This window comes from Monodon monoceros, unplaced genomic scaffold (genome assembly GCF_005190385.1).
Source record: "Monodon monoceros isolate NGI ecotype Baffin Bay Population unplaced genomic scaffold, NGI_Narwhal_1 Super_Scaffold_12, whole genome shotgun sequence".
NCBI classification, from domain to species: Eukaryota; Metazoa; Chordata; class Mammalia; order Artiodactyla; family Monodontidae; genus Monodon; species Monodon monoceros.
The window spans coordinates 109,218,126-109,231,358 of NW_021703768.1; the positions used below are offsets into that span (position 1 = coordinate 109,218,126).

At 36.7% G+C, this 13,233-nt stretch overlaps 1 protein-coding gene across 5 annotated transcripts in view; it reads right to left on the reverse strand.

Moving 5' to 3' along the window:
* The window catches only part of RAPGEF6 (Rap guanine nucleotide exchange factor 6), a 221,043-nt gene that overhangs the window by 94,258 nt on the left and 113,552 nt on the right, over window positions 1-13,233 (reverse strand). For all 5 annotated transcript variants that reach the window (XM_029219185.1, XM_029219186.1, XM_029219187.1 and 2 more), the window contains one exon: window positions 7,300-7,431. In XM_029219185.1, the coding sequence (XP_029075018.1) occupies window positions 7,300-7,431 (132 nt within the window). The remainder of the gene's footprint in view (window positions 1-7,299; window positions 7,432-13,233) is intronic.

The following is a 13,233-nucleotide window of genomic DNA, read 5'->3' on the forward strand; positions in this document are numbered from 1 at the left end:
GAAATAATAAATGCTTGAGAGGGTGTGGAGAAAAGGGAACACTCTTGCACTGCTGGTGGGAATGTGAACTGGTACAGCCACTATGGAGAACAGTATAGAGGTTCCTCAAAAAACTACAAATAGAACTACCATATGACCCAGCAATCCCACTACTGGGCATATACCCTGAGAAAACCATAATTCAAAAAGAGTCATGTACCAAAATGTTCATTTCAGCTCTATTTACAATAGCCAGGAGATGGAAACAACCTAACTGTCCATCATCAGATGAATGGACAAAGAAGATGTGGCACATATATACAATGGAATATTATTCAGCCATAAAAAGAAACGAAATTGAGTTATTTGGAGTGAGGTGGATGGACCTACAGTCTGTCATACAGAGTGTAGTCAGAAAGAGAAAGACAAATACCATATGCTAACACATATATATGGAATCTAAGAAAAAAAAAATGTCATGAAGAACCTAGGGGTAAGATGGGAATAAAGACACAGGCCTACTAGAGAATGGACTTGAGGATATGGGGAGGGGGAAGGGTAAGCTGTGCCAAAGTGAGAGAGTGCTGTGGACATATATACACCACCAAACGTAAAATAGATAGCTAGTGGGAAGCAGCCGCATAGCACAGGGAGATCAGCTCGGTGCTTTGTGACCACCTGGATGGGTGGGAAAGGGAGGGTAGGAGGGAGGGAGACGCAAGAGGGAGGAGATATGGGAACATATGTATATGTATAATTGATTCACTTTGTTATAAAGCAGAAACTAACACACCATTGTAAAGCAATTATACTCCAATAAAGATGTAAAAAAAAAGATATATGAAAGAGTGGCCAGAAACATGCTAAAAAATTACAAAGGATTTTTAAAAAAGTGTACAAAATGTGCTACATAGAGTCCAAGGTCTAAATCCTTGACCAGGGCTTCCCTGGTGGCGCAGTGGTTAAGAATCCGCCTGCCAATGCAGGGCACACAGCTTCCAGCCCTGGTCCGGGAAGAACCCACATGTCGCGTAGCAACTAAGCCCATGCACCACAACTACTGAGCCTGTGATCTAGAGCCCGAGAGCCACAACTACTGAGCCCATGTGCCACACCTACTGAAGCCCATGCGCCTAGAGCCTGTGCTCCACAACAGGAGAAGCCACCACAGTGGGGATCTCTGCACTGCGAATAAGAGTAGTCCCCACTTGCTGCAACTAGAGAAAGCTTGCAAGCAGCAACGAAGACCCAATGCAGCCATAAATAAATAAAATAAATTTAAAAATATATATATAAATCCTTGACTAAACAAAGGCAAGCCAGGTTTTTAAGGTAAAGGTAGATATGAGGACCACCAGGACTGGTAGTCACTATATGATGCTGCTGAGGATGCAGTTCCTAGGAAAAATGTTTCTTTAATAACTAGATAAGATTTTTTTTAAATGTAGTATCCACAATATCCAGCATACAATATAAAATTACTAGACAGATGAAGAACATGGAAATGTGACCCATAATCAGGAGAAAAATCAATCAATATAAAGAGATGCAGGAATGATGAAATTAGGAGACATGAATTTTTGACATTTATTATAAGCAAATTCAAGGATTCAAAAGAAAGTACAAACATAATTAAGGGTAAAATGGGAAGTACCAATAAAGAAAGGTAAACTGCAAGAAGAGTAAACTTGAAGAAGGGCAATAAAAACTACCCAAATTGAAGGAAAGAGAGGAAAAAAGCCAAAAAGAAAATTGAACAGAGGCTCAGAGACTCACATAATATCAAAGTTGTTAGAAAAAAGTAGGTCAAAAGATATGCCACATTCATTAAGGTAGAGTTCGAAAAAGATCGGAGCCCTGGCCTTTCAACTATTTTAACCCAGCAGTTGGAATACAGCAGACCCTCAGAAATATTATGATAAATGGATTAAGCCCAGAAAAAAACAAAAGTATGTTGGTGAAAGGGCTAACAAGACAGGTATTAAACTTCTTGCATTTTTCTTGTTCCCACAGTATGAATGTGTCTCTGTGCATATGTGTAAATATAATTTGGTGAGGCAGACAGTCTGAGGTGATTTTCTGTTGACTTGGCCTTCTCCAAATAAACCACCAGCGGATTTCCTTTTCCTGTTTGCATCTACATAAACATGGTGGTATGATGAGGGGAACTACAGGTTAGAATAAGAAGTTATACAAGCTTATAGAAGCCACATTCTCAAATTTAGAGCAAATATTAAGCCAGAATCTTAGACTTTCAGCGCTTATCTTTTCTGAATTCCCATTTTTAATATTTCATTCAACCTTTTTCATGGATCACTTAGTCCTTATGTTTCCTCTCTGTCTTTCTAGTCAGGGCAAGAACCCTGTGAAATTAATCCTTCACAATAATGCTGTCCAGGCTGGCCCATTCCATTATCTCTACAACAGGGCAGGTGGTCAAAGTAATGCCTCCGTTGCTCTGGATCATCAATTAGTTAGCAGTGATCCTCTGCATTTTCCCTGGAAATACTGATTTCTACTTTCAAATGTAATTCAACTAAAAAAAATTCTAGATTGCTTTCTAAGTGCCAACACTGTGCTTAACTCAGTGTGAGATAACAAAAGGAAGAAACAAACTCTGCACACTACAAATTTACCATGATGAAGAAAAAGATCAAGTTTAAAAGTAACCACACTAAAAAGCAGAGTGAAAAAAAGTGATAAGAGCCACAGAAAAACTGCTGTAGGTCCCAACAGGCAATACGAAAATGTCATCCAGGTGGAGCTGCAGGAAGAACAGCATTACCAAAACAGGGCTAGGAAAAGACAAACACGTTCAGGGAATAGCATTTGTATTTGTCATGGACCAGAATCTAGAATGTGTTAAGTGGGAAACAGTGGAATATAAAACCAGATTTGCAGACTATGGTTAGAAATGAAAGGCTTGGAATTTGAATATAAATTTGAAATGAAGAGTGTAAATTAGATAATGGTGAAGCACTGAAGATTTTTAAAGAGAAGGAAAGTCATTCTTCTTGTAATGAAAGGAGAAGTTTAAAAAATGGAAATAGGCAAAGATAACTGAGACTTTGACTAGGAGACATGATATTCTTAACAGAAATATTAAAGACAAGTGGAAGAAAACATGTAGCAGGGCAAAAAGCTAGTTGAAGTATCAAAAGAACATGCAGGTGGAAACATGGCACCAGAGTTTTGGAGAGATTGGCAGTAGAGCTCTGAGTTAAGGAATTATGCTTCCATGAGGTGGGATTTTTAGGATCACATTTACTTCCTATATAGAAACCAAAAAAGATAGGTGGGGGATGAATGGGTACCTCAGGTTATTTAAAAATAAGTTAATGACAAGACAACTGCTTTAGGTTCAATAATTAACATTTTACATTTTACAATCCTCCAGCTCTTGGAAAAGGAATCCAGAAAGCAACCCTCCTTATTTCTCTTGAGTATTCTTTGAAGATACATAAAATATTCTATCCAAGAACATTCTAACATCTTAATGCATACTCTTAGCTAAATTTTAAGCTAATCTGATTAGAAACATATTCATACTGAAACAATTACTTGCATTTTTTCTAACCTGTGATAAATGCTTTATTTTGAACTTTCTTTGAGATCCAAGAGCTTTTACTTTTAAGCCAGAACACATGAAAGCTCTCAAGAAGGAAATACATAGGAGCATAGTCATACATTTGGCCATATAAAATGGTACTGTAAACAATATTCCTGTTACAAACTGCTGTTAGTATGTCTCTCTTCTCTTTCCCCTCCAATCCTCCAAATTAAAAATACATTTCACCCTTGAAAACCATTGGTGTTAGTGACACCAACCCCCTTCCCCCCCACAGCTGAAAATCCACATATAACTTTACAGTCAGCCCTCTGTACGTGCGGTTCTGTACGTGTAGTACTGTAGTATGTATTTATTGGGGAAAAAAATCCACGTATAAGTGGACCCATGCAGTTCAAACCTATTTTGTTCAAGGGTTAAATGTACTCGCATATTTTGTAAGGCTCTGCTTATACTGTTATAGGCCATGACTGGGTTAGGTATTCACTTTTAAAACCTCTCAAATGTTGAAATTTGGATAACCAGGAAAACTATTTCAAATGTTGCTGGTCAAGGTATATACACTGGCAACGTACATCTGTAACTAAAAGGTGTCTTGAAAGATGCTTGGTCCTGTCCAAAATGTCCATGAGCATATTTGGTCCATGCCAAATGGTCTGGGACAAGATCAAATACCAAGGGCCTTTTGGTGTGTACCAAACATCTGTTAACCAAAGAGTGTATTCACAGCTTTCACAAGTACTAAAAGGAGGCCTGAGGTTAAGAGAGAGACTGAAGGTCCAGTATTGATATTTAACTCTATGCTCTTTTCTTCTCTTTTAGTCCTGAGGACCCAATTGGATACACACACATAATTTAGTTGGTATTATTTACCTTATCCATAGTTTTTGGTTTTTTTAAATTTTTTAAATTGTAGGTCTAGAAATTCTATATTATAGGAGATATAGTTTATCAGTCTATTATTATTCTGTTCATATTCCTTTTACCCTCTAGTAATAATTCCTTTAATCCTTTCCCACAATTTTATTCAACTTTTATTTTTAACTATACACTCTATTTATGTCCTCTTTAAAATTTTTTAAATGTAGAAATAATAATGTCCATTGAGAAAAACATAAGACAAGCCGAAGGAACATAATAAAAACTACCCACAATCCTACCATCAGCAGAAAAACTGTTACTATTTGGTAACACGTCTTGAATTCATATATACATTCCATGTATATAGTATAAGACAAATACGTATGTATTTATTTACTTTAAGATTCTGATTTCTTTTCCTTCTGTTTTTATCTTTGTATATTTGTTTTGTTTTAACCTTTATTCTGTTTATATCCTTTGGCTAGTGTCCTAGGCTTAACCAAAGTCTGAGTTTGGGGACTTTTACCTTCTTTGGCTGCACTTAAAAGAGTTTATATTACATTTTTGCATATTTGACTTTAGTATTATAATAGTTTTCTCCTTGAAATTTCTGAATTTCTGTTTTGGTTCTTGAATTTCGTTGTTTTTGCTCATCTGTTTACTCTCCCTAAATTCATTAAAACTTATTTATCTTGTTCGTTAGTTGACGCATTTCGCAGCATCATCTTTTAACTACATGTTTTCATTTATGTGACCTTCTGGAAAACGTAAAACCAAAAGGGCAGAAAACAGATTGGTGGCTGCCAGCAGCTGGGGATAAGGAGAAGGAACTGACTAAAAAGGAGCATACAAAGCCCTTTTTGAGGTGATAGAAATATTCTATGTCTTCATGTAAGCTACGCTAAAAAGGGTAAATTTTATTATTTGTAAATTACATCTCAGCATCAAACATATACATACAAACACACAAACACAATGACATAGGAAGCAGAGCTGATATGACTTAACAGTGAATTATCATGGTCAGGGGAGGAGGACCAATGGTAACCTTCAGGTTTCTGGGGGTATGAAAAGGTATCTTGTTTATTTTGTAATGAAGGGACTTTTCTGATGTGCAGGAAAGCTGGCAAGGATACCTGTCCACATGTTATGTTATGTTAAAATGAATCTCTTAAAAGGTAGAATGAACTGTGGAAAGTGCTACTGAGGAAGGAAAACATACAAAAGGTTGGCGCAGGGCAGCCACATACATGGTCATGGTCCTACAGGAGAAGACCTCCAACCATACCAGCAGGTAGGCTCGAGCCCCAGCTTCAGGTGGGTCATACAGTAGGTGAACATCCTTTGGATGCTAATATAAGCACAATTCTTCAGACGCTCCTCCAGGATCTTGCCAAAGAATCAGGACCCCACTGTGTACAGCCCATCTATTAGTTCAGTGTAAAGCATGGCCTTTCCAAGTGACCTTGAACCTCAATCCCTGCACTATCCTCTTGTCCCTTTTCTCACAACCATTGGGGGCTCTGCTCCTTGCTCCAAAAAGGTGATCACATCTGGCTTAGAGATGGATATACTAGTGAGTTCAGGTACTATAGTTCATCAACATTACATCTCTGCTTTACTGTCTCTCTTTGAAAGGTCCAGACATTCCCACTTATCTTGAGAAAAATCTAAAGAAAAATCTAAAGCCACATCCCTGAACTTTAAAAAATTAATCCAGGGTCAATCTTCCTTAGTGTTCTTCCCTAGGAAAAACACAGAGTCCAGAGAAGCACAGCTGTACTTTGACTTTTAGGTATGCAACAACTCTAACTTAATCCACAAGATACTTCTTTTGCGGAGGGGTAGAATGCATGAAGCCCAACAAATCCATGAACACAGTAGGTGACCCCAGAACCACTGCACTGTTTTTAACTTTACTTTTTAAAAACTCCCTGTTCTATCTACTATAAAATGGTGAAGAAGAATTCCTTGTTCTCTCTACTATAAAATGCCAAACAGGGGGATTTAGATGGCATGTCCACAGCAACAATCTTTGTAGAAAAAAGCCTCACATAAACCAAAAATGGAGGCTTTTTTCCATTTTGCACCTGCCTGCAAACTTCCCTTAACAGAGGAACGCTGATTTTCATAAAACAGCTAAATCCATGCAACTCAACAGAACCACAATCTAAACTGTTTTCCTCAGACAACAATGATTCTATTACAACGAATCAGTACTCTATGGTAGCCACTAGCCGTATGTGGCACTCGAAAAATGTGTCTTGTCTGAATTGAGGTGTGCCGTAAGTTAATATTAAACTTTGCCTTTTGAAGACTTAGTATGAAAAAATAACTCATTCATAATTTTTAAACACTGATTACATGTTGAAATAATATTTGAATATACTGTGCTAAATAAAATATATTATTAAAATTAATTTTACCTGTTTCCTTTTAATTTTTAAATGTGGCCACTGGAAAATTTAAGTCTTTACAATACAAAGGCAAGTCTAATCTTCTTCATGACTTTACTTATAGAGGACTTAACTAATCAACTACTGAATATAATAAAAATTGCCTTTTTATAAATTTAAGTTCAGTTGTTTCAAGAACCATTTTCTAACGCAAATATTATATATTAATATAGATTCACTTGGATAAAAGAAATTTAAAAGAACACTATATTCATGCACTGCTGGACCATACTTAATCACTCTCAAAAGATAGATCACCTCTTTCATTAGGCTTGTAAATTTGACACAGTAAACAAAGCATATTTTTCTCAAAGACCTTATGTCAGAATTTCACACCCTAGTTAAAAGATACATGACCACCTAAGGCACAAGCACAAGGTATTCGGCAGAATTAAAAAAGCCATATGCACAGCAAACAAACTCCTAACGTATTACCTGATAGATATCTGATAAACTGCTGCTCCCAGAGTCACTGGCAATGCTACAACCAGACTGACTAGAAGACACATGAGTCACCTGTGGATGAGGGTTGTCTGCAATGTGCATCTTGGTAAGATCGGCTGGAAGCTGAAAAAGAAAAATAATTTAAGATAATCTAAATATCAAGCATTACCTTTAAAGAGTTCTTGACACACTGTAACTTCTGCAACAGCATTTTGTTTTATGTACATTTCTGTGCAACCTAATTTCTCATCTAAATTCTCCATTCTTGGGAAAAATCTTAGAAAGTGCTAAGAACCAAATCAGCATTCTGACTGTTAGGCAAGCCTACAGTGGAAGCCCACTTAGCAGTTTTCAAAAGACATTACCATGAGTAATGGTATTTCAGAGGAAAAAACTGGCCTTTCCTCAAATAAAAATATCAGCTGTTGCTACCGTAAAAGGTAGGAATGCTCGCTCACTCGCTCGCTCCCTCCCTCCCTCTCTCACACACATACACACACACACACACACCTCACTAACACAAAATGGTTGCTAACTCCAGAACAAAACAGCAAAATCTTGGATTAAAGTACAGCATCTGGCACCAAGACTTAAAAAAAGTAACAGTTGACTGCATTCAATATTCCAAAAATTTACTAAGCCTCTTTTCATTTAATATTGTATTAGCTTATAGTTGGCCCCTAAAAAATTTGTTAGTAATCATAATTATTTAATGAATGTCTATGCTAGGTATAGGAATACAAGAGATGCAGCAGGAAATGATTCCACCACCTCATCTTTAATATGGTCAGCGATACAAGTTGTACAATATAATTCACACCATAAAACTTTAAAAAATTTTACAAAATAAATGCTACAGGAGTTGAGACAAGATACAAACCACTGTGCTCCAAAGTGGTGAGAGAAAATTTTACAAAGGCAATATGATGATGTATTTTCCAAATAATTTCTCTGCAGCTAGCTATTCAGGACTACTGAGAGAAATCTATTTACTTTTTAGAGCAGGGTTTCACATTACTTTATTACAGGAAAATGTTAAAGAAACACATGCATTAACAGTGGAAACTAAATATACTCTGAAGGAGAAAATGTCCAAGCCTGAATTATATTATCTCAAGAGGAAGTCATGGTAATTATAAAAATTTACATGAAAAAAACTACATAACAAACTTCCCCTGCTGGGATAGGTAATTCAGATGAATCCTGTAACTCAGATATACAGAAAAACAGTAACACACACAATCTGATCCTTGAAGGTGCTTTTCTCTTAAGAGTATTTTCTGATTCCTAAAGAGGAGGCAAACAGGTTGAGAAGCACTTCTGACAGCCCCTGGTTAGAGAGACAAAAGTTATATTCGAAGGCCTAGCATGGAAGGGCCATGCTTTGGATTTGGACCCTGGAAAGTACATTATACCCTAGTAAATAAGTGTGATCCAAAAGTAAACTGATGCTCATTTTAGAATCATCTCAATCCCTGATTTTGGATTAAAGTTATACAGGATTACTAATGCTTCCAGTCAGCTACTGAAAGCAAACACAAAACTTCACCACAGAGAAAAAAAACAAATCATCCTAGGCTTCAAAATACTAAAAACAAATTCCATACACAATATCCATTGCTCAAATAAAACCAGGCACATTAGGAGACAAGATGGCATTCATGAAAACTAAGGGAAATAATAAACTCTAGAAACCAGTGAAGAAAAACTTCCAAAAAATGGAGTTATCAGATACAGATTCTAAAATAACTGTATTTAATATATACCAGTGGTTGGAAAACATTTTCCTCAGAGGACCAAAGAGTACACACTTTACGCTTTTGCAAGCCACATACAATCTCTGTGGTATTACTTTTTTTTCTTCAAAAAATTTTTTAAACAACCTTTTAAAATTGTAAAAATCATTCTTAGCTCACAGGTCATACAGCTCACAGGCCATATTTGGTCCAGTTTATCAATCATGACATACATAGAGAAAGACAACACTAAGAATTTTAGCAAAAAAACAGGATAGAAAGCCCAGAGATAAACTCATGCTCATATGGTCACCTCATCTTGGACAAAGGAGGCAAGAATATACAATGGAGAAAAGACAGCCTCTTCAATAAGTGGTGCTGGGAAAACTGGACAGCTACATGTAAAAGAATGAAATTAGAACACTCCCTAACACCATACACAAAAATCAACTCAAAATGGATTAAAGACCTAAATGTGAGGCCAGACACTATACAACTCTTAGAGGAAAAAACATAGGAAGAACACTCTTTGACATAAATAACAGCAAGATCTTTTTTGACCTACCTCCTACAGAAATGGAAATAAAACCAAAATAAACAAATGGGACCTAATGAAACGTAAAAGCTTTTGCACAGCAAAGGAAACCATAAACAAGATGAAAAGACAACCCTCAGAGTTGGAGAAAATATTTGCAAGCAAAACAACTGACAAAGGATTAATCTCCAAAATATGCAAGCAGCTCATGCAGCTCAATATCAAAAAAACAAACAACCCAATCCAAAAATGGGCAGAAGATCTAAATAGACATTTCTCCAAAGAAGATATACAGATTGCCAACAAACACATGAAACAATGCTCAACATCACTAATCGTTAGAGAAATGTAAATCAAAACTACAATGAGGTATCACCTCACACCAGTCAGAATGGCTATCATCAAAAAAATCTACAAACAATAAATGCTGCAGAGGGTGTGGAGAAATGGGAACCCTCTTGCACTGTTGGTGGGAATGTAAATTGATACAGTCACTATGGAGAACAGTATGGAAGGTTCCCTAAAAAACTAAAAATAGAACTACCTTATGACCCAGCAATCCCACTATTGGGCATATACCCTGAGAAAACCATAATTCAAACAGTCATGTACCACAATGTTCACTGCAGCACTATTTACAATAGCCAGGACACGGAAGCAACCTAAGTGTCCATCAAAAGACAGATGGATAAAGAAGATGTGGCACATATATACAATGGAATATTACTCAGCCATAAAAAGAAACAAAATTGAGTTATCTGTAGTGAGGTGGATGGACCTAGAGTCTGTCATACAGAGTGAAGTAAGTCAGAAAAAGAAAAACAAATACTGTATGCTAACACATATATATGGAATTAAAAAAAAAAAAAAGAAAATGGTTCTGAAGAACCTAGGGGCAGGACAGGAATAAAGATGCAGACGTAGAGAATGGACTTCGAGGACACGGGGAGGTGGAACGGTATGCTTGGACGAAGTGAGAGAGTGGCATGGACATATATACACTACCAACTGTAAAACAGATAGCTAGTGGGAAGCAGCTGCATAGCACAGGGAGATCAGCTAGGTGCTTTTTGACCACCTAGAGGGGTGGGATAGGGAGGGTGGCAGGGAGATGCAACAGGGAGGAGATATGGGGATATATGTATAGTTGATTCACTTTTGTTATAAAGCAGAAACTAACACACCATTGTAAAGCAGTTATACTCCAATTAAGGTATTAAAAATAAATAAATAAAAATTTTAAAAAACAGAAAGTCAACAGATGGATTCAGTAACAAATTTGACAGAGCTAAGAAAAAACAGAAAAATAAACATTGGTCTGAAAAAATATCTAGAATGAAGAATGGAGAGTAAAAAGAATGAAGCTAGGAGAGAAGGGCCAAGAGCCAAAGGATATACAGTGAGAAGGTAACATCCGAATAACCGGAGTCATAGAAACAGAAGAGTACTTAAGGCATAGAAATGACGGCTAAGCATTTTTCAAAGTTAAAAAAGGTACTCACAGACCAAGTAGCTTTAAGAATTACAGGCAAGATAAATAAAAGCCAACCCATACCTGTGCACACCAGGGTAGAAGTGTTGGGGAAAGAAACAAAGAGAAAAGTCTTAAGAGCAGTCTGGAAAAAAAGAGATTGCTTTGACAAGAGCAAAATTAAACTGATGGCTGACTTCTCAACTTGGAAGCCAGAAGACAATGGAGTGTTATCTGTAAGAGCTAGAATTCTACACCCAGTAAAAACAGTCCTCAAAATGGGCAAAACAGTCATTTTCAGAGAAACAAAAATGAAGAGAAATACTCCCATGGCAGATCTACAGTGAAGAAAATCCACTGGGAGACAGAAAATGATTCCAAATGAAAGCTTCTAGATGAAGGAAAACCAATGAAAATCAGAAATGTGTGAGTAAATCAACATGAATATTGACTATATAAAATAGTAACACAAACCATAAGAAAGCTTATATAGTTATATTAATGTCAGATGAAGTAGACTTTGAGACAAAAGCATTAATAGACGCAAAAGGGGACATTTCATAATGATAAAAAGTTCAACACTAAATAGATTTGCACCTAATTACACAGCCTCAAACTGTATTAGGTAAAAAAATGAAAACAATAAAAGAAGAACTAGATGAATCTACAATTACGCCATGAAACTTTTACCACCCATCTCTCAGGGACAGAATAAGCAAATAAAAAAAAGTAGATACAGAAGATATGAACATAATTAACAAATCTGACCTGAAGTGTATATATCAACACACAGAACACTGCAATCAACAACTATAGAATACATTTTTGGGCTTCTCTGGCGGCACAGTGGTCGAGAATCCGCCTGCCAATGCAGGGGACATGGGTTCAATCCCTGGTCCGGGAAGATCCCACATGCCGTGGAGCAACTAAGTCCGTGCATCACAACTACTGAGCCTGTGCTCTACAGCCCATGAGCCACAACTACCGAGACTGTGTGCTGCAACTACTGAAGCCTGCGCGCCTAGAGCCTGTGCTCCACAACGAGAGAAGCCACTGCAATGAGGAGCCTGCACACCTCAACAAAGAGTAGCCCCTGCTCGCCAAAACTAGAGAAAGCCCAGCAATGAAGACGCGCAGCAACGAAGATCCAACACAGCCAAAAATAAATAAATAAAATAAATAAATTTATTTAAAAAAACCATAGAATACATAATTTTAGGGTATATACATAAACATTTATAAGCACTGATAGTAAGGCAGGCCTCGACAAAATTCAGAAGGTTAAAATTACACAGAGAATATCCTATGATTACAGTGCAAATAAGGTAGAAATAAGTAATAAAAAGATAACTAGAAAACTATTATGTATTTGGGAAGTTATAAAACAAACCTCTAAATAGCCCATAGGTCAATGAAGTCACATTGGAAATTAGAAAATATTTAAACAGAATAAAAATTAAAATGCTATATATCAAAACCTGTGGAATAAGCTAAAGCCATGCTTAGAGGCCATTTTATAGCTCTATTATGAGTACTAAAAATGGAAGCAGAAAATCAAAGAGCTACCAATAACTGGTTTCAATAATACAGAAGATAGAGGAGTATGTTCCAGCTCAAAGGTGTTCCTCTTACTTAGCGTCTACTGTTTAGACACAAAGAAAAAAATCTCATCTAGTATTGAAGTAGACAGAAAGGCAAAGACTGAATATAATTTTAAAATGACAAATGTCTGGTTGGGGTGTTGGGATGAGGAAGATATTTTATATTCCAAGATTCCTACAGAGGTAAGACCAAGGAAACGGAGATCAACCATAAAAGTAACACAGTGAACCAAAGCCACAAGAGCATATCTATAAACTGGTTTGGTAATGATACTTACAACGTACTGAGTAATCATCATCCTTACTAGACCCTAAATGGCAAGCATTATTATTATCATCCCTACCTTACTGATGAGGAACTGAGGCAATTAGACTAAGCAACTTGCCCTAGACCTCACACTCACGTAAGCAGTGGAGTTGAAATTCAAACCCAGGTTCACCTGATTTCAGTACTCTGCTATACTCTACTTTATGCCAGGAACTCCGCTAGAAAAGATGAAAACAGATGGGTCCTACCATCAAGGAGCTCAGTCTAATAGTGGAGAGAACACAAAGAGTTATAAGCATATAGATCTGCTTTCT